The sequence below is a fragment of the Myotis nattereri genome (assembly GCF_964212035.1).
Source record: "Myotis nattereri genome assembly, chromosome: 4".
Classification (NCBI taxonomy): Eukaryota; Metazoa; Chordata; class Mammalia; order Chiroptera; family Vespertilionidae; genus Myotis; species Myotis nattereri.
The window spans coordinates 3,058,246-3,080,156 of NC_138079.1; the positions used below are offsets into that span (position 1 = coordinate 3,058,246).

The 21,911-nt window shown below is 54.9% G+C and overlaps 1 protein-coding gene across 1 annotated transcript; it reads right to left on the minus strand.

The window, feature by feature from the left end:
* Positions 1 to 954: 954 nt before the first annotated feature.
* On the minus strand, positions 955 to 11,649 carry ISL1 (ISL LIM homeobox 1). The gene is made up of 6 exons (XM_081089932.1): positions 11,342 to 11,649; positions 10,309 to 10,498; positions 7,441 to 7,700; positions 5,405 to 5,691; positions 4,057 to 4,224; positions 955 to 2,074 (listed from the first exon to the last, which is right to left on the minus strand). Exons 1-6 carry the CDS (start codon positions 11,367 to 11,369, stop codon positions 1,958 to 1,960), a joined length of 1,050 nt encoding a protein of 349 aa, XP_080946058.1. The 5' UTR covers positions 11,370 to 11,649; the 3' UTR covers positions 955 to 1,957.
* Positions 11,650 to 21,911: the final 10,262 nt, after the last annotated feature.

The window sequence follows — 21,911 nt, forward strand, 5'->3', positions numbered from 1 at the left end:
GGGAACAAGCTGGGGACCGGGTCGGGAGCCAAGAAGACACAGAGGCTGATCTGTCTCCTCTCCCCGCCTGTTCCTCCTGATAAATACAGCAGTTCTCCAGGGGCTGATGGCCGCGCCCGTAGGAATGTCCGGCCCCACTGGCTACGCAGATAGCCCCTCTGTGAGCAAGAGCTCGCACTTGAATAGGAGTCCCTGCCACAGTCCCACGCAGGTCACTTTGGTTGAAAGAAAGCACTTAGCCTTTAAGAAAATAAAGCAGGATCCTCTCTTCCTATTTGACGTGCGGTGCAGGGGGGTAGGGCAAGAAAAGGGACAGGAGGAAGGAGAGGTGGGGGGGTGGGGGCAGGCAGGAGGACAGCATCTAATTTTCAAAAACCAGTAATATTGCTACCGCTGAGAGCTGGAGGCTTCCAGCTAGGCCAGCGGTTCTCAACCTGTGGGTCGCGACCCCTTTGGGGTCGTTCGAAAATACATCCTGCATATCAGATATTTACATTACGATTCATAACAGTAGCAAAATTACAGTTATGAAGTAGCCACGAAAATAATTTTATGGTTGGGTCACCACAACACGAGGAACTGTATGAAAGGGTCACGGCATGAGGAAGGTTGAGAACCACTGAGCTAGGCGGTCCCACCACCGCAGTGCAGGCCCGCAAGCTCAGCCTTCACCGAACAGGGAAACCTCGCAGGGCCTGCGGTCTACCCCCTTCGCAGGCAGCCCTACTTGCAGGCGTCCTGAAGGCTCGCTGGTAAACATATAAAACAGGGATCTGGGCCGTTGCATTTATTTATTTATCTATGCCAAACGTTTATTAGTGAAATAGTCCTGAAGATATAATCCTACATATGGCGCTTTGATTTTCACATATTTAAGGAAAAAAAAATGACAAAACACATAGAAGTCGACATATAATTCAAAGACCACGGTACAACCTTTGTCTTTTTTTTTTTACTTCAGCAAACAAAAAAATAATGTCAAATGACATGAAAAGTGGCAAGTCTTCCGACAATAAATAATAAATTACTTTATAATTCTTTTGCAATGCAAGAGCAAACAAAAAAAAAGTTTCCTTTTTCTTTTCCTCTTTATTTCCAGAGAGAGAGAGAGAGAGAGAGAGAGAGAGAGAGAGAGAGAGAAACAGAGAGAGAAACAGTCATTTTAACCGATAACTATACACATCTTTGGGGGGAAAGTTCTTGGACAGACAGGAGAGTCAAACACAATCCCGAGACGCTTGTGGCAAAATAGAGGTAACCTTGTTGCAATGCTTTATAAGTCGGTTTTTAAATCTGGATTCAAAAACCTTTAAAGTCGCTTCAGACTTCTTGATAGAGGATGGATCTCAAAAAAAGAGGAGGCGGGGGAGAAGGGGCCAAAGGAAAAAAATAAAGGGACATGCTAAGAAACCCAGGCTTTCAATTAACCCCTTGTTAAGTCAACTGGAAACCTCGCCGACCAGCGCCCTCTCCTGAAAGGGCCTTTCAGCCGCTCCGCCTGCGGCTCCTGTTTGGCAAAGCCGGGGACCGACACAGAAACAGCACCATTCAGAGCGGGGCGGACTAGAAACATCGCTATGTCTGCTTCTCTCTAGATGGGCAGTGAAATGAAAGCGCGCTTTTTTTTTTTTTTGAGATCCTTGAATATAAATCCTCTACGTTTTAAAAACGTCTTTTTTTTTTTTCCTCAGTCCTCCTAAGGTCACTGGATAGTGAGTGTTGGGTTCGGGTTTTGCTTTGTTGTTTGTTTTCATTCTAGTAAAATCCCATGATTGTCTTCACAGTGTTGCTACCATATTACCTTGTCATTAAAACAGACTTCGTGCATTTCATGGAGCATTCATTTCCTCAATTCAGTTTCCATGGACTGGGTCGTTAAATACTCGTGTTTCGGAGTTCAACGGGATGGGCGCCCACTGTCTCCAACAGGGAAAAAAATGCATCTGCGTGAGTGTTCTCAGGCCTCGATGGGGCTGGCCACCATGCTGTTGGGGGTGTCCGGGAGCTGCGAGGACATGGAGGCCACTTCGCTGCCGGTGGAGTTCGAGCCCGGTCCTCCCTCGGAGAAATTGACCTGCGTGGAAGGTTGAGAAGTGAATGAAGGGGGCTTTGATCACATGCAGAAAAGGATGATCGGATCGCCTGTGAGTGGGTGCCTGCGGGACCGGTGTGTGTGGACAGAGGGATATGCAGAGAGAGCTATCCGGGTACGGGACTCCATTTTAACAGGCTTAAAGCAAGCCTCCCAGGAAAAGGATTTGAGGAGGAACCCTCTCCATTTTCCTTCCTCCAAGAGACCTGTTGGAGCTGAACCTGAATTCCCAACCTTATGTTGCCTTAAATTATTTAAGAACAAACATGTTTCCCACTGTAGGATGGCATCGCGACTCCACCACGCATGCTCAAGATAAAATCCTCCTGCCGGCTACGTGTTGCCCGGGGAGCAGGGGGAGCAGGCGAGTGCTGTCTCCTCCAGGCATCACAGCCTCTCCCCTGGAGTTGGAAAATCCATAACACTCAGCTCCTGTGACCAGCGATTCCGGGGAGGCCCCAAGGAAGAGTGATGGCCCCCAGGCTTCCTTCCTCGTTGGCCCTGCAGCCTGTGGGCCTTTCTCCGTCTCCTCATCTCCTCTTTCTCTTTAAGCCGGGCTCTCCCTTCCCAGAGGAGACCCAGAGATTATAACGTCATCGCATTATAAATACGGGGCTCCTTTGGAGCCCAGAAAGTAGCGTTGCTGCTGCAAAGCTCCTCTGCCCAGCCCCCACCCGAGCCTCCTGCCTGGGTTCCTCCTTCTGCTCACATCAGTCACTGCCCTTTCGGAAGCTGCCCTGCATTCTCCCCCACCTGCCCTCTAGGGTCCAGGTTCCACCCAAATAACTCATGAGATTAACCTGACTTTAAAGAAGTGACGGTTCCTCATTCCAGAGGCGCCTTCCTCTCCTCGATGCTCAGCTTTCCCACTGGGAGGTCGGAGGACTCCTCAGATTTTCCCAGCCTGGCCGATTTACAGACAGAAACCTGGGCCAGGCCAGGGGAACCCTGACTCTGGCCCATTGCCTATGTGTGGCCACAGCGGAAGAAAATGCCCTCCCGGTAATGCAAGGGTAAGAAGCTACCCTCAATTAAACAGGCATTTCCAAGGAAAGGAACAAGCTCTTAAGATAGATCTGATGTCATACAAGATTCTCTAGGGCTGTTTACTATTTAAGCAAAAAAAAAAAAGTCTTATGTGTACATATACCACAGAGGACGTATATTTAATGATCTTACTTATCTTGACCTTTAAGCCTTTTGTAGGTGAAAGGTGAGCTCCTTTTCTCTTTTCTGGATGTGTAAAGCTTTCTAAGAGATTTCCACCTGGTATCTCTCTGATGGGTCGGAACTCGTGTTCCCTTTTGCTAAATACATGCTCAGCAGTATGTCACTAAGTGTGAAATTTGAACTCCTATACTTAAAAATGTTTCAACAGTCCCGCATTTCAGATGAGGGCAGTCCCAGAAAGGGCTATCGTAACACAACCTATCGGTCCTGTCTTTGAATAATAACTGGACTCTTTCTTGATGTATCTGAACCCGCACCCAGACAGATGCCTGCTGCCCACTGGTAATGACACTGATCCTGCCCGTCACCATTACTAACATCGCTCTGATTTAGGCCCTGAAACACACACTAATTGCTGATTAAAGTGTCAAGGTGCTCTCTCAAGTCCCTCCGCACTCCCAAGTCGGAGAGGTGTGCTTCTGCAAGCCCGGCGCCTTCCCACGCAGGGTGATTTAGTCGGGCACCTTGAAGCCAATCCATCAAAGCAGGACTGGCAGACAATGCAGCCTGGATGGTCAAATGACGGCGCTCACAGAAAAGGCTCACGGGAGGTTTGTTTTCCTTGCAAGCCTGCTCCTCCTCCTCCCCACACCACCCTCATCTCTGCCCAACCCTGGGCCCAGGGACGCACCCGTCCCCCCACCCCCACCCCCACCCCTGGGATCTTTCTTTTCGAGGTGGTTACACCAGAACCTCCCTGCTGGTGGAGACCTGCGCTGGGAGCTGACACTCACCAGTTGCTGAAAAGCAGGCTGATCTATGTCACTCTGCAAGGCGAAGTCACTCAGTACTTTCCAGGGCGGCTGGTAACTCTGCACCTCCACCGGGTTGGCCTGCAAGCCACCGTCGTGCCTCTCGGGGCTGGCGGCCACCATGGGAGTTCCTGTCATCCCCTGGATGTTCTGTAAACGAGGCCCCCACCCCACCCCAACACGTTAATGAGCAAAGGCCCTCCCTCCATTGTCTGCGCGGGCTAAACAAATATGCCCAGGCATTATCTTATCTCTATGGTGGCCTTTATTGACTCCGTTAATCTGCTGCACCTAAGGATGTGAGCTGGGGTTCCCTGTTGTTTTACTGTGTTTTGTTTTTCTGCTTCTGGGGGCTGGACGATTAGGTCTGCTTGGCCCTCATTACACCAAATTCTGCTGTAACTTCCTTCTTTCCCTGACTCTCAGGGCGAATCCCAGTTGCCCCGGCAGCCCTCCCAGGCCACAGGCCTCCCTTCGGCTCTAGACAGGGTGGCCTCCTGGGCAGTTTCACTGAGCTGTTCGGTTAGGTTTTCTCCAGGCGGTTCTCCCTGCAGGCCACCCCCACCCTCCAGCCCTTGGGTCTGGCGGCTGTTGTACTATTAAGCACTAACCAGCTTAGAAAGTGCCCCGGCCCAGGTTGGGCCGGCCTGCCAAGTTTAATGACAGCTGGTTTTATGGCATTTAAAAATAGGGCCAAAGCAGTAAAAAGCAAAAGAGGGGGGAAAAAGGAACTCCTGAGGTTCTTTTAACCAGAAGGCCTGTGGTGGGAGCTGCTGTGACCAGGGAGGAGAGAGGTGGGGGGACAGTGCCAGGGCCTGACATCTCTGCAGCCTGGGCTTGACTTTGAGCAGAGGGTGCCCTGTCTTTGGGGTCACCTTGGGGGACCTCACAAGCCTCAAGGTGCTGCAGAAGGCCTAGCCGGTGGAGGGCAGGGGACCCGGGGGGCCTCCAGGATACCCCTCCCCCCCTACCCTGGATTTCATAGAAAGCCAAGCCTTGTCCCTCCCTCTCAGGGCACCTAGAGCTGAGGACCCAAATGTCAAACCCAGAGCCAGGCCTGGCCGCCTCTCGCCTGCCCGCAGAGGGGTCGCTGTGTGGATGGGGACAAGGTTGAGGGGCATGAGCCCACCCGTGAAGGCCGGGGTGGTGGGTTAACCATCCCACCCGCTAGAGTTCCACTCCAGCCTGCACCCCCATTCAGGCTGGCCCTGGGGTGTGGGGCCGCCTGCCAGGGCTCCTGCTCCTGAGCAGGGTGGGCACGGAGGCCTGCGGGCCACCAGCCGGGGCCCCTGGCCGGCGCCCTCCCGCCCCCTCCGGCCGCGGCACTCACGGTCTTGTCATTGGGCTGCTGCTGCTGCAGCTGCTTCATCATGATGCTGCGCTTCTTGTCCTTGCAGCGCTTGTTCTGGAACCAGACCCGGATCACGCGCGGGCTCAGGCCGGTCATCTCCACCAGCTGCTCCTTCATGAGCGCGTCGGGCCGCGGGTTGGCGGCGTAGCAGGTCCGCAGCGTGTGCAGCTGCTTCTCGTTGAGCACCGTCCGCACGCGGGTCGTCTTCTCCGGCTGCTTGTGCACGTGCGGCCGCAGGGCCGGCTGCCGCGCGGAGATGGGCTCGGCTGCGGGGCGAGGGGCGCCGTGAGCGCGGGCCAGGGGCCGGGGGTCCCGCTCCCCGCCGCCTAGAGCCTGGCCGCCGAGGCGGAGCCAAACCTCGCTCTCTGATCGGTGGTCACAACGGAGTCATCCGCGCCCGAGCTGCCCCTGTCCCTGCCCTGTCAACACCCAGGTCGCCAAGGGGCGCGCGTCCCAGAGCCTGGCCCCGGCTCGGAGCCCGGGCGGCCCCTTTCGGCGTCCCCTCTCCTCCCTCCGGGCCTTCCCCAGCACCCAGGGCGGGCCCAGGTGACACCAAGCACCCCCACCTCCGGACGCTTGGGCCAAGGGCACGGAGGGCTCCGGGGAAGGGGACGCAGAACACGCCAGGCACTGCCAGCCAGGGTGTCTGCCACCCAGGACAGTCCTGCCGGAGGGCCGTGGACTCAGTGCGGAGGGGCCACTCGTGTCCAGGGGCTAAAGAAATGGGGCATTTGGGCCGGCTCTCCAGTCCTTGGTCTTCCTTAGTCCTCATCTACCTGGGTGTTTGCGACGTGGCTGAGCCCCGGCGAAGGAAAACTGAAACTTGGCTGAGGCCTGGGCTCCAGATGAGGAAGGGCAGCTGGGAAGTGCGGCTGCTGACGCTGCCCCAGCACCCTGGCCCCCTGGCTGCCCCCCGCCAGCAGCAGAGCACAGGTAGCCTGAGCAGGAGCTGCCGCCCTCTGGCTCTGTCCCGGGCCCAGCGCGTCGCACATCCCCGCAGACCTCTCCCGGCTGCCAGCCAGCAGAGGGGTGAGTGCAGCTCTCTCCGCCAGGTTTAGAGGGAATCGATACTTTAAAAATGCAGCGGGCAGATCTGTTCATGACCGGAAGGCAGGCTTGGAAACAGTGTCTGCCTTTGAACACCTCCTCCACCCCCCCCCCCCCCTCCACCCGCTCCTGGCCAGGCGACCGGGCTGTTTCACTCCCCTTCCTGGGAAAAGGCTCCCCGACCTGCGGGGTCCAAATCCCACACCTCCCAGGACCCCCAGGGGTCAGGGCAACACCCACGGGGTCAATTCGGTGTTACAGCCACCGGCCCAGAGAGGAGATTCTCACCGGGTCCCTCAGAAGGCATGGTTTAAAGGGGCAGGCGCCCTTTAAAAGGCAATTACTGCAGATTAGTTTGTTGACAGTTTTAAATTACAGCCCTGCGCACGGGCCTGCAGTTATTCTATCTTCTCATGCGCATTTCCCCACAAAAGGATGAAAATACATTGTTAAGACGCTTTGGCGTGGGGGGGGGCAGAAGAGGGATTTGAGGAGCTCAGTGACTTCGGGCACCGAACTGCCCTCGCTGGGTCGGAGGAGAGGCCGGGGCGGCCGGGACTCCACCCCCCTCCTTAGGCAGCGGCGGGGCGAGTACCGGGCGGGAGCTGGGGCCGGTTTCGGGAAGCCGCGGCCCGAAGGCCAAGGTGAACGGAAGCGCTGCCCGGGCGTGTGTCTACCTGTGAGCACCTGGTGTGCATTCCCGTGCGCCCGTGTGCAACCCCGCAGGTGTGCGGGCGGCGGCAGCAGGGGCCATGAGCGCACCGAACCCGGCCGCCCCAGGCCACGCGGTGCCCACGGAGCCCCGCACCCGGGCGCCCTGCGGCCACCGCCCCAGCGACCGCCCCGGGGCGACCGGGGTCGCTGGCGGCAGCCGCGGGTGCGCGCGGGCCGGGTGCGCGGCCTGGCCCGGCGCCGGCCTCGGAGCTGCCTCCTCGGGCCCGGGCGGCCTCCTCCGGGGCCGAGCGTACCTGCCATCTGCAGCGGGCGCGCCGGGTGCAGGGGGCTGAGCGGGTCGCCGGCGCCCAGGCTGGCCCGCTCCACCACGTCGTGGTCCGCGCGGCAGAAGAGCCCGTCCTCGCGCAGCGCGAACTCGTCGCCCGGGATGAGCTGGCGGCTGCAGGCCACGCAGCGGAAGCACTCGATGTGGTACACCTTGGCGCGGGCGCGCATCACGAAGTCGTTCTTGCTGAAGCCGATGCTGCACTTGGCGCATTTGATCCCGTACAACCTGGGCGGGCCGGGCCGGGCCGGGGAGAAGCACAGGGCAGCGGTCACTTAGGCGGACACTGTCCCGTCTGAGACCAGCGACGACCGGGGCCCCAAGGCCCTGAGCCCCCCGAGATCGGCATCCACAGACCAGCTGGGGTCGGAAGCACCGACGCCATGAGGTCTCGCTCCCTGTCCCTTTCCTGCTTCCCCTCTGCCTCCGTCCGAACCCCTCTCCGGTCTCCGCGCACCTCTCCGCTCGCCCAGGCCACGCCGAGGACAAATGCCTCCTGTGCTCTGAAGCCTGGGCCGCGCGCGGCCGCAGCGATCAGCCACCGAGTGGGTGCCCGCTGGCCCACACGTTCTAGAAAAGGTCTCAAAACCTGCAACCAGAAGGCCTCCATCCAGGGGAAAAAGAGACCGTCACGCCACGCGGTGTGCACACCCTCCCCCCGCAAATGCACAAGCAAAACAACAAAATGAAACCGAGGTTTGCAGATCCATCCCGCACGAGTCCGCGCCGATTTGACCGGAACTAGAGGTTCCCCGCGGGCAACAATGTTAACAGAAAGTTTCCTCCGCGGTCGTCCTTTCATTGTTGTTTTTTAAATCCGCTGCGGCTGCGGCTGCGGCTGCCCTCAACCCCTTTCCAGGGGCCGAAGCATCTGCCGCTAGTTCAGTCTGCGGGAGAGCCAGGCCTCTTCCTCGCGGCTGACCTTTCCCGGGTAGGTCCTTCGGGGCGGCACTGGCCGGGCCCCTGGCCGGTACGGGCGACAACAGAAGCGGGCATTGCTACCAAGTGACCCGCAGAAAGCAGGGAGGGGGCACCTCACTCCCCCAAGGGGAGAAGGCCCTGGGAAACCTAAGGACCTCTCTGTCCTGCTTTTACAACTACAGGATCTCAAAGGGAGGTTAACACACACACACACACACACACACACACACACACACACACACACAGAGGGGTTGAGAGAGGAGAGGAAGGGCTAACTGCAATGGGCTCCTTCTACACCGTGTCTCCAGAGCTAGGCCCTGGCAGGTCGGTATGCAGTCCTGCAATGGGGCACAGCCCTATCTCCGCGGGGGAGAGATACTGCTCGGGAGGCGCGAAGTGAGCGCTCCCTCGCCAGAATCGCCCGTTCACACACCGATCCGGTAAACAATGGGAAAGGGCTCATTTGTCAGAGGTTAGAAGGTAGATTCCAAAGTTTGCCTCCCTCCGCCTCCTCTCGGTGAGATCTCCCATTTCATAGGATGAGGGCTTCACCTTGCTGGTGACCAAACCATTTGGAAAACCCCTCCCCCTTCGTGGGTTCCCCGCTTCCCCACTTCCTCCCACTCGCCCCCCACCTCCATCAAAGTCTCCATAACTTCTCTTTGCACTGCTCAGTTGGATCTATCAAGATTCTACTCACCACTTCGTGCTTTTAAAATAATACAAAATCCTGGACACGAAGCGAGCAGGAAAAATTTTAAGTGCATACTTAAATTTTGACTAAACTTTAAATAAGTTCCCAGCTCCAGAAAGAAACTCCAGGAGTTACAAGAAGCTAATTTTTTGTTTGTTAATAGCCACCAGAGAATTTTTAAAAATATGTAACTTTGATATTTTTAACATATTAGCAAAGGTATTATCTCTTCGGTTTGTTATTGAAACAATAAAATTTTCTTTATACATTCGACTGGCTTCCCAAGACAGGAAATGAAGTTTCTCACACATATATACCCAGGTCAGAAAAATGTATGAGATTAGCAAAGCATGAAGTTTAGACGCAGAATACACTGAAAGAAAAAAGAAAACTCAGAAAGTCCCCTTATGTGGTTTTTAGTCTTGTCGGTATGGGCAATTCGCTCATTTTATCAGTTACCAGATTTTAATGTGAGAAAGGAAGCTGTTCAATTATCTAAATATACCAATTGTTCGTAGACGGATGATGGGCAATTTGATCTGCTCTGTCTAATTCATCAGCTCAGATAAGATAAGAAAGAAAAGACAGTCAGATGTCACCAAAGGGTTAATATTTAAAAAGATTAAATTTCCGTCCTTTTTGCAGAAAATATCTGGGTTTGTTTTTAGATTTTCAAGGTAGAAACTCTTAGCCTAAAAGTAAAAGGCTACTTGCTATTTCAAAATGCATGTTTAGGTCAAACTTTTATTTTGCCCATTGCACTGACATCTCCAAAGAATTTGTAAGTTACTAATAAAACCCTGAACTAAAGCATACGGAAAGGAAAATACTGCACAATACAATAAAAATCAATATTTTTAAAATTTAGAAACCCCAATTTATCCCTCTATGCATTTTTTTGTTTGTTTTGGGAGGGGGAGGGTGAAAAAGAAAAATATTTTGAGCACCATAAATTCCAAGAGCAATTCAACAAGCTTCAGTAACACATCACTTATGAAAACCACTGTCAAATTTTGCAGTGGTTTCCCCTAAAAAGTAAGATGAACAGCTTAGTTTAATTTATGCAATACACGTTCTGGGTAACTTTGGCACACCAGACCCCACTAAGGCAAACTAGGAAAACAGGCGAAGTCACACCATTTTACACCAAATAATAAATGAGGCGTGGGGAGAGGCAGGCACATCTCAGGAGGCGAAGGAAGCAGAATGTACGCGGCATACCTGATATAGTCTCTCTTACAGTAGGTTTTCCCATCTCTAACAAAGCACGTACAGCTCTCATCCAAATACTGATTACACTCCGCGCATTTCAAACACGCCGCGTGCCATTCCAAATCCGGAGAAACCCGCAGAATATACTGATCGTGAATTTGATTGCCGCAACCAACACATAGGGAAATCAGACGTTTTTCTGAAATGAAAATAAATACATGATTGACTAACCGTTTACTTCCTACCGAGATAAACACACTTTTAGGATCGCTCTCTTATAGGGCATACGCTGGGAGGTTCCTCCTCCCACCCCTCTCCCTTTCTTTCTCTTTAAAGCGCATTGCACTTTGGAATGGTAATTGAAGCGTGCCATCAAAACCCTGACTCGTTTTTTTCAAAAAAGGAGGTGGAATATATGTAAAATGCACATTTGAATAGTCCACATTTGTAAGCCTAGCACACCATCAAACCCGTTCATTTTGCATTTCTGTTTCTCCCCTCCTCCCTCTTCGCCATAGCCACCCTGGACGATTATGAATAAGTCAAGCCAAAGAAAAGGTTTTGACTAGAAGCGTTCAGGGAACGCAGGGATGCCTGTGTTTTCCACGAAGCGCGCTCTCGAACGGTCCCGGGGACTGGCTCTCGTTAGCAAGAGCACACATCAATACAGTTGTCACTCGTTCTCCTTTGCAAGTCTAATGCTGCTTCACCTCGCCGGGTATTGTGCGTGCAGGCAGACCTCTGCGACAGAATCGCCGTCTCGGAGAGCTCAGGGCTCCCCGGGAGGAAGCCGCCCCGTAGCACCAGAAGGCTAGGGCTTCGGGGGGCGCACGGGCGAACTCCAACCCCAGGTCTGATCCGTTTCCCGAAGATCAGAACCGACAGCCGAGCATGCAGGCGTGGCGGCCGGGAGCCAAAGCCACCGTCTCCGTGTGTCTCTCCAGGCAAGAACTCCAACTCCGAAGAGCCCTTGGCACGCGTGCCAGAGAGCCCCCCGCACAGACCAGCACACCGAGCCCCACAAGGTAAAAGAGCCTCTTACTTTTTGGTGGATCGCCCATGTCTCCCATATCGGTAAGAGGGAGTAGTGTCCACAGTGAAATGGTGGTTGCACGGTTGGTGCACAGCCCACAGAGAGGATGCAGGAGCTGCGGGCCAGGGGGGGACCGCGGCCCGGGGGCTGCCCGGCCGCCGCGCCCTCGCCGATCGGGGAGTCCAATCGGAGGCGGCGGAGCCGGCGGAGCAGGCGGAGCGGCGGCGCTGCGGCGGCGGCGGACTCGGCGCGGCTGGGCACTCTCTTCCTTATCTCTTACTCAAACTTCTCTGCTCCAACTCAGCTCCATCGCCATTGGTCTGACGCAGCGCGCGGGGACGTCAGGCGAGCGCCGCGCCCATTGGCTGCGGGGCGCGCGGCGCAGCTGTTCTGATTATCATATTTCAGCCCCGCCGCCGCCGTGCGCCACTGACCGCGCGGCGCGCCCGCGGGACGGGCTGGGGGCTCCCCGGCCGCCCGTGCCGGGGCCGCCGCTCTCCCCCGGCGCTCGCCGCCCGGCCGACCGGGCCTCGGCCTCCCTCTCCGGCTGCCGCGCCTCCTCCCGCCCCCTCCCTCGCTCCTTCCCGGCCGCGCCGCCGGGGCCCTCGCCGCCTGTCGCGCCGCTCCTCCGCCCAGCGCTCCTGGGGTGCCCGCCGGCCGTGTTGCGCGCCGGGCTCACTTTTCTACCGCCGCGGGCGAGCGGCTGGTGGGTAGGTCTTCCCGAGGATGAGGTCCCCCCCGGGTGCTAGCAAAGGGGCCACTTGGAACAGCCCGTTTGGCTTGGTTCGACCTTGCACTGGGGCGCACAGCTCCGGGCCTGGCCGCGCCTGGCTGCCCGGGAGGGTGAGTTCCCCAGCTGGTGCCGCCGGGCCCGCTGGGAGCTGACTCGGAGAAGACGGCCCGGGGGTGGGATGAACGCACCCAGAGGAATTGTTCGCTACTGCTCCCCCGGGACCCCGTCCCCTCCGAGCCCCGATCTCCAAACACGCGGGGTGGAAGGGCAGGAGCGCGCCGGCCTCAGCGGAGGATCTGGTGGGAGGCGCGCAGGTAAAACCCACTTGGCTCCGCGAACTCCTCTCTCCCCTCGCGCCCCGCTGCGGCTGCTGTGCCAGCTTCACTTTGGAGTTAGGAAGCTCACACGAGCCCCAAACGAAATGGCCTCCCAGTAGTTTCGAGTTTGTGAAGAGGTTATGTCCTGCCCAGTTTCTCTCTCTCTCTGCTGGTCTCCTGCCCTTTGTCTTTGAGTAAACGTGTACAATTAGCTGGTGGCGTTTCGGTCATTATAAAGACAAATTCCTATGTCTCTCTAGAGATTTCTAAAATGCATTAGTCCGAGGGCGAGAGTAGGGAGGGGTCTAAGATAAAACTGTGAAATACGGATTTCACTTAACCGGGCGTGGATATCCTCATGTTCTCTCTGAAAACAACCTGGAGAGGAATGAATGCCAGCTGCAGCTCGCCGGGAACCCGTTCCAGTAAATTCTTCCATGTTCCTGGCATCTTTCCGTCTCCCTAAGACAAAGTCTCAGCGCCCCCGCCCCCAGGAGCCCCCACATTTCCCCCCAAAGCTTCTAAATAGTGATTCCTTATCTAACGTGGCTGCCAGGTTTAGCTGAAGAGGCCCACAAACTCAGGCCACGGTAGAATAGGGGTAATTTTGGTGTCTTGTTGCCCGGAACGAGGCCGGCGGTGAGGAAACTCCTTTCTTTGTATCTTTTCCCCAGATCTCACCCTTGATAAGAGCCGCCAGCCGCCAGCCGGCCTCGGTGGCTGGGTTTGCCTGAGCTCAGGAGAAGCCAAGATGCGTGAGTGTCCGCCTGGCCTCGCCGAGGCTCTTTCAAGAACATGCATTTGTGGTGTTTTCTTTTCTCCCAAGGAAGATCTCTAACTGGATCCCATCTCTTTTATTTTCATTGTGAGCTCTGTCCGTGTGTGTGTGTGTGTGTGTGTGTGTGTGTGTGTGTGTGTGAGAGAGAGAGAGAGAGAGAGAGAGAGAGAGAGAGAGCAAGAGAGCTATAGAAAGACGGATGCACAAATTGGTTGATCAGTTTACCAGATTTTTGGTTTTGGTTTTGGGTGATAATTTCTAGTCTCTGCTGTTCTATGATGGAGCCTTTTGTCAGCTGCTTTTGCAAAACTGACGTTGGCTTCCCAGTATACGGGCATGTTTCCTGTGTAGATAACCAAGTTGACTCTAGGAAAATAAAAGAGATGCCAGTGTAACACCAGAAAGTAAACAGGATTTTAACCGATCATATGCCATCATGCCGCCTTTATACCGTGGAATTGAACCAGGGAAGCTGCCAGAAGCCTGAGGGCTCATATTTGAAATTCACAAAGCGCCCTCCTTCCCACCAGCTACACATTCTGTGGCGTTGTAACTCCCTAAATGAATGAGCTGTGCCAAGAATATCGCTGATGGTGAGAGCAGTTCCAGACAGAAGCTGGCGTGCCCCGTGGAGGAAAACCGTTAGTGCCGGGCAATGTCATACTAAAGGGAGGACAGTGCGTTTTGCCTGCCGCAGCCCACTGGTGTTGTAAACAATTATTTTGCTAGCAAGTTCCCAGGCCCATGGATGTGAAGATTAAGCAGACGCTGCCCCTGTCCAACGGGGCAGTTTGAGGGAACCCGATGATTATGTTGTTTGGCTCTGGAGTGGTGTCTTGCTGATACAGTTGGCATCAGAATGTGTTTGGATAGCGGGTCCTAATTGTTTCCCTTCACCTGGAAGTTCCAATAGAATCACAGATTAGTCCCATTTCCTTCGCTGATGTGTGCATTTAATGCATTAAATGTATCTGTAAAAAATTTCTGTAATGTATTTATAGAATATATCAAATAGTGATTAGCAATATTTCCCCCAGTATTTGGTCCCAGGAGCGACCTCTTGTGTTCAAAGGGGGGATTAGACCCTCTCTTATCAAAAAAGGGACTCATTTTGACCTTTGAATATTTGGTGGGTTCAAAAATACATCCTTTAAAACAGCGGTGGTGTGGAGGCCCTGGTGGGAGGTGTCCTGCTGAGGAGAGAGAAGGAAGGATGTTGTGGAGTAGAGTTCCTGTGACTGCCAGGCCACCCAGGTACATTTGACAGTGTCTTTGAGAAGCTGAGATTTAATAAGTTCCTCTTGGTTCTGTGGCATCTGCCCAGTGCACCTTCCAAAATGCAGCAATACACCTAGAACCCCTAGGCCTGGATTTTGTGTGAGTGTGTGTGTGTGTGTGAGTGTGTGTGTGAGTGTGTGTGAGTGTGTGTGTGTGTGTGTGTGTGTGTGTGTTGTTGTTGCTTTCTTTCTCTGCTTTACTTAAAATGGGAAAATTCCACATCAGACTTAATGCTACATGCAGGTCCCTGAACAAATACCATGTTCTCGAGATACTTTTCAAAACATCTAAGTAGGTTTTGATTGCAATTGCAAAGGAGCATTACACATTCAGGGTTTAATTCCTCCCCCAACAATCCCTGGCAGATAGAAGGGGATTTTTAGTTGGCTCCGTGGGAAATGATGTACAGTGTGGGACAGCGCTTTTCCTACCTCCGTGAACCAAGAAGGAAGGGGACGAGAGGGGCTTTGGTCAGCTTTCCCTGATCCATGGCTTGGCTTGGGCACTCACTCCGGGGACTTGTTGTGTGTAGCTGGCATCGGAATCGGTCTGCAAGAGCAGAATCACAGTTGGGGGTGCCAGTTTCCATAAGTCAGGTGTTCTGATAGGAAAATTACATAACTGGACGATTTATATTTTCTAATATCCCTCGCACTTAATTTGGCGCGGGGGGGGGGGAGGGGGGAAGGGTGTCAAAATGAAATGAACCTATTTTCTTCACCTCAGGAAACAGGTATAGAATATATCTCATTCTCCTTATTTTCACTCTTTCTGTGTCGTCTAATCCTGTAGATAGAGCACGACCATATAAAGCATCCGTACCTTAAATCAGGGCCAAGAGTCAGATAAAATTTTATGCGTTTTAAGGGAGTCGCCATTAACCATTTATACTCCACCCCGAACGCGGTGCTCAGCGCTCCTGTGTCTCTCCCGGCGTTATTGGTGGTGGCTCACTGAGGGCTAATCCAGAAAAACCGGGGCTTTGGTTTCAGAGAAAAAAGAGAAGGGATCTCCTTTCTGTGCCTCTGGGTCTGAAAGGATCTCTCTTCTCCAGCCCTGTTCCTTGTTCTGTTCTGTTCTTTCTTTCTTTAGGGCTACCAAGTAATGGTAATAAAGGCAGTTAACAACGACAACACACCGGTAGTTGTGATTCTCACTTTATTGCCAAGGACTCCCGCGGCGACGGCGGTTTTGTTGAGTGTCAATTGCTTTATTAACCAGTTAAAACGATCTGGGTGAGTTAGCAGGACCCAGCCCGCGTGGGTGAGCTCGGGCGGCTCCGTCCCGCGATGCCGGGCCCTTTCCCGGCCGTGGAGCCGGGAGGCAGCGTCGCGCTGAGGCCGCGAACCCCGAGCGGACCGAGGGCCGCGTGGCCCGCAGCCCCTCGCAGCGGGAGCTTGACCCGCGGGGGCAGAACTCTGCACCCCCCCCCCCAACCCCCTTTAAAATGGTGCTTTGGAGGCATTTATTCTGATTTCCCAAAGCGGCTGGCAGAGTCATGTGGAACCTTTCTTTCTTTCTTTTTTTTTTTTTGGAGTTTTGGTTTTGTTCTGTGTTTTCCTTTTGCAGCCCTCGGTGCCTGGGACTTGTTGGCAGGGTGGCGTTGCTCGGAGCCCGGGCTGGAGCGGGGCTGGAGCGGGGAGCGGTGCTCGCTGAGCCTCGCCCCCGCCCGCACCCGGAGCGGATCCTCCCGGGGCGGCTAGAGCCTGGGGCGTCCCGGCCGTGGGGTTCCCAGCTCCCACATCAGCCCCGAGTCCAGCCGACGCCGCGGGCCCACCGAGCTCCGGGCGCCCCGAGCCAGCCGACTCCGTGGGCTGCTGGGAGGGCGGACCTCCCCAGAGCAGGGCCGCCGCCCGCCCGCAGCCCGCCCGCCGCCGCCCGGGACTGAGCCGCGAAGGAGCCCTCCCGGCGCCGTGTGTTGGCCGGAGCCGCGGGCAGGGAGGAGGCCGCAGGAGCCGCAGCGGGAGCCTCCGGGCGCGGGGAGGGGCGCGTCCCGGGATGCCGCCCGCAGCCTCCCGTCTGTCTCCGAATTCGGCCCGGGAAACAGCCTGGGGCAGCGTGAGGGCGGTTTGGGGTCACAGCCCTTTCTGTGCGTGAACCTGGAGGCGACAGCGCGGGGGGCGCTGAGCGTCTGGGAGGCGCGTGGGGGGCTGTTTCCGGGCAGGGGCGCCGCTGGGTGCGGTGCAGAGAGCAGGCGGGTGGGAGAGGAGAGAGGCCCCGGGGCTGGAGAAAAGCCGGCGTGTGAGCGGGGAGGAGCGCGCTCCGGACCGCAGCCTGGGCTCCACGCGGTGGGAAGCGCCGGTTCTCGGTGGCTCCCCGGGAGAGGCGGCCCTGCCCTCTGCCTGCTGCACACCCACCGAGGAAGGCCCGCGGGACAGACCCTCCGAACGGCGCGGGATCGGCTCAGCCGCGGGAAGAGCTGCTCCCCCGGGGCCGGCGCCTTCCCTCCCCGCCTCCCCGCCTCCGAGGGCACCGCCCGCCCCGGCCTCGCAGGGCCCAGCCTCCTGTCCGAAGGTCCATTTTGGACTCAGAGCCCTGATGGGGGGGGGGGGGGTTTCTGGAGTGACTTTGGGCGAAACCCACCGCCCGCGTTCAAAAACGTGTGTCTACTCTAGATAGTTCGCCTGGCGGGGTCCAGGGGCACAAAGCCCCCCCACCTTCCTCGGCCTCCGGCCTCCTCCGCCCGCTGCCCAACCTGCCAACCTTCCCGCCGACCACCCGACCCCCGGCTGCTGCGCTCGGGCACCTTCCTGCGCCATCTCCCCATTCACAGGAGTGGAGCAATCGAACAGAACACACTCACACTCACACACACACTCACATTCACACACACGCTCACACTCACACACACGCTCACACATGCACTCACGCACACGCTCACACACGTGCGCGCGCACACACACACACACGCGCACACACACTCACACACACGCGCGCACACACACACACACACGCGCACACACACACCAGCCTCTGCCAGATTGAAGGGAAATTAACAATCAAGGCCCCGCAGATCCGCGTGGGCCCCGCGGCGGCGAGCACAGAGCCCGGGAGAGGCCACGCAGGCCTTGGTGGGAATCTCCTTCAGCCCACCTTGGGGACCAGAGACCCCAGGGCCTTGTTTCCACGTGGGCACAAGCTGGGGATGGAGAGCGAAGGGAATCGTGGCCTTAGTCGCTAAGGGAGGAAGGTTCTGCCTGTCCCTGCGGGGCTGCGGGTGGGAGGCCGCCCAGCCTCCAGGCGCCGGGAGTGGAGAAACCAGGGCCCCTCCTGCCAGGGACTGGGAGGGACTCAGAGGGGCCCCCTCCCCAAAGATTAAACTTTCCGTCTGAGGGGCCCCTTCTCCTCCCGGGCTTCCCCCAAACGAATGCAGTTGTAGAAGAATCAGGCGCCATCTCGAGGGCCTCACACCCGGCCAGTCGCCCTCGGAGCCATCTCTGCGGGAGCTCAGCTTCCCTAGGGCCGTCCCGCCGGGACCGGGACCGAAGGACAGTCTCTTCTCCGCATCTGCCCGGGGCGGCGCCGGGAATGACAGCCCCGTTATGGGCGCAGGGCAGGGCGTTGGAGTGGCCGGTCTGATTGTTACTGTCACCCCCGCATAGAGACCCAGCCCAGTCCTGTGGGCGCAGCGCTGCAGGTTTATTTGTATTCGCTTTGTGTTGCACGCGTTTGAATTGGAAACAGGAGAGAAACTCCCGCAGCTAGGATGCGCTCCCAGTTCGCCCCTCTGAGGCGACCCACGTGGCTGGGACCCTGAGAGGCCGGGCCTTTGTTGATTTAAGAGTTCAGCGGGCAAGGGCAAGGCCGAACAGTTACCTTGTTGCCTTTTCCCAATTGTCTGTTGTGACGCATAGCTTAGAAAGCCTCCGTGGTACAAAATTCGATCCAAACATGAAAAATAAAAAATTACTGTGTAACGAGGTAATCATGCTGATAGAGGTCTTTGTCTATGGATTATGTGTAACTCGCACACATATAGGAAAGGAATTACACAAGTATACACCCTACCTTTGATACGTCATTTATGTTATGATTAAATGCTAGTGATGTCATTTTAATATTGCAAGGTAATTCCATGAAGAAAAGTTTGCAATGCTATTTCTAATACACATAACACCCTCCTCCCAAGAAAATAAACAATGAGCAGGCTTTACAATAATATTCAGAGGTGCTTTTATAGAAAAAAAAATCGGAAACTTCACAAACCAAAAATCCTGTCAAACACGATGGTCCAATCCTAGGTGACACAGGTTAATACAAGAAAACACGCCTCTGTCGGCAGTCTCGTTTCATCACAGCTGTGCATTTAACATGTGTATTTTCCCACGTACTATACAGGAATCTCAAATCACATCATATGGGCAAGAAAAAAAAATCTGAGTTTAAGAAATAGCTAGGAAATGACTAGAATTCACCCTGGCCAGGTCGCTCAGCTGGTTAGAGCATCATCCCAATACTCCCAGCTTGCAGTGTGATCCTGGGGTCAGGCACATACAGGAAGCAACAATGAATGCATACATCAGTGCAACAGCAAATCAATGTTTCTCTCTCCCCCTTCCTCTCTCTCAAGTCAATAACAAATGAAATGACTATAATTAAATGCTGTGGGTTGGCAATGTTGTGCTTCTTTATTTGCATATAAATGTTAATACATTAAAATTTAAAAACACTAGAGGTAGCCACCTCATCATTTACAAGAAATTAATGGAGAGTGGAAGAGCAAGGGCTGCTCACTGGAATGTCTAGAGTCTCTTATCAAAATGGACTAGAAGTCAGACGATGCATCTGGACGGCGCCTCCCACTTGCCAGCAGAGTGCTGTCTCATTATTAAAACATCGCACCATCGTGTGACATGTGCTCTCACCTTTAAATGGAGCTAAATGGATGCTTTGTCGTGTTTTAAGACTCCTCTCCCCAAGGCTGAGCTACACATGCCAGCCCGGGAAGACCACTGCGCCAGAATGGTTATGCTAAGTCAGAAGCCACACGATTGCCCATAGCTGGCATCCTGCTGGCTTGCACTTCCGCACCGGACCCACGTGAGTTCGTGTTCCGCTGCAGCGTGGTGCAACGTGCGTTTCATTTTCTCGGCCCAGTCGCAGAATTCATTCTCTCCTTCTATGAGCTGCGCACACACATCCGTGACCGTGAGGAGAAGCACTGGGTACAGGGTCCCTGGCTTCGGGTTCCCATCTGGGGTATGGGAACATAGGCACCGTGTCTGCTAGGTGTTGGCGGGTGTTCCTTCCATCAGGGATGTTGATGTAGCTGCCCCAAATGTCCCAAATGTCCCAGGATGCCCCCTCCATGTTCCCGTTCCCCAGCCGTTGTGGGTCTGCTGACGTGACCCGATACGTGGTGCCGGGCAAATATGTTCTTGTGAACTATGCCAGCCGCCAGGCAGAGACACGGGAGGGAAAGGGAAGCGGGTGCAAAACCACCTGTGGAATCTGGTGCTGGGGAAAGACGGGGGGAGGGCGGGGGGGGGGACATGACTTTGTCAGCCATTGGAAGAGAAAATGAAAGTAGGCGTGAGACGAAGATGAGAAGAGCCTTCAACTTTGTGGAGAGAAAGAGAAAGCTTCTCGAGGAAAAGGAAAAAGTGCAGTAAATGCCAAGATGACAGACGGTAGTTACCGAACAGTCCCGGGCTCTAAAGTAGGAAGCACAGCCAGTGATAGCGTCGGACTGTGTGTGCTGCCAGGTGGGCGCTGGAAATATCGGGGGGGGGGGGCATTTTGTCAAGTATATGATTGTCTACGCACTATACTGCACACCTGAAACTAATATGAAATAACATCGAATGTAAACGGTCACTGAAAAAAAGAAAAAACAAATAAGCCGAAATGACAAGGAATAGGCTTTGCGATCCAGTTCACCCTGACAGGCCACAAGTTTGAGGGTAAAACCCAGGTCTTTCCTAGGAGCAGATGGAGCCTGGGAAAATAGAGGGAAGACCTGGGGAAAGTAGACTCTATAGTTATTTTCTATGACATTTAAAACTGGAAAACTGATTCAAGGGTTCTTTTTTTTTTTTGTAGAAAACTAGACTATTTGGCAATTATTTTAAAAAGTTGAATTGCACCTTTAAACAAATAACTCTAAAATGCTTACCAGAAGTAAACTCACTATTGGTAAACTGTATTAGCACAGAAAATACCACCTGAAAGTACTAGCAATACCATAAAATGGATTCCTACAATTTTGTGTGTGTGATCATTTAACAACAGGATTCAGGACTCAAATAGGAGAAAAGTTAGACCTGAAAAGAAACTTTAAAAAATGTCTGCAGCCCTAACTAGTTTGGCTCAGTAGATAGAGTGTCAGCCTATGGACTGAAGGGTCCTGGGTTCGATTCCTGGTCAAGGGCACATGCCCAGGTTGTGGGCTCGATCCCCAGTGGGGGACGTGCAGGAGGCAGCCGATCCATGATTCTCTCTCATCATGGATGTTTCTATCTCTCTGAAATCAATAAAGAACTATATATATATATTTTTAAAAAAATGTCTGCAGCCATGGCCGATTTGGCTCAGTTGGTTAGAGTGTTGTCCTGTACACTGCAGGGTCTCAGGTTCAATTCCTGGTCAGGGCACATACCTGGGTTTTGGGTTCGAGCCCCAGTCAGGGCTCACATTGAAGTCTCTCTCTCTCTCTCTCTCTCTCTCTCTCTCTCTCTCTCTCTCTCTCTCTCATCAATGAATAACATGTAAAAGAAAATGGCTGCAAGGTTTTCCAGAGATTTGGTAGCCCTTGCTACAGACGGGATCATCCCAGGAGTGTAACTCACGTCTTTGGAGCTGCTCACTTAAACCACAGTCAAACGGAAAGATGTGAGAACACTGCCCTCGCTCACACTCACGCCGGCCGGGGAAGGGCTGCCCGCACATGGCTGTGGTGTCGGCACTTCTGACCTGGCTTCACATTCTAGACGGTTCTTCTGATGTGAAAGTAAGCCAAGCCCACGAGGGAGCATCCTTCGCACCCGCGCACTGGGGAGGATTGGGGGCCCAGGTGCTGGAAGGGTCGGATGCAGGTGTTCGCAGGCGCCCTGTCCCGGGTCAGAGTGTCTGCACACGTGCACAGGCCCACGGGCCGGAGAGCCTGGAGGGGGCAGCAGGGCCCGGGGGAGGCCGCCCGGCCAGAAGCCAGCGCCTCGAAGGCACCTGCTCAGAGCAGACATCCAGGCTGACGGCTCCTGGAGGAGCTGCGGGCGGGGAGAGGGTGGATGTGGATTAATCACGGCCAAATACCGAGCAAGGAGACCACGCCTCGTGCCGAGCGCGAACACTCCCACGCGCACACGCTCCACGAAGTGCACTCTTCGGAGGACGAGCCGTGGGCCGCGGTCGGGGGGCTCTTTGCTGGGCAAACAGAAGCAGCTGTGGGGAGTGTGTGTCCCATGGCCACCTGGAAACACCGAAGGGTTTTTAATATTTTTTTTTAAAGGGAAATTTGTGGTTCACAACAGAAAG

Bases quoted from the DNA above. Each gene is read 5' to 3' on its own strand.
- ISL1 (XM_081089932.1), bottom strand. From the start codon at position 11,369: ATGGGAGACATGGGCGATCCACCAAAAA. The intron at 10,499-11,341 runs GTAAGAGGCTCT...TTTTCATTTCAG, and splicing joins CATGGGCGATCCACCAAAAA to AAAAACGTCTGATTTCCCTA. The intron at 7,701-10,308 runs GTATGCCGCGTA...CGGCCCGCCCAG, and splicing joins TGTAAGAGAGACTATATCAG to GTTGTACGGGATCAAATGCG.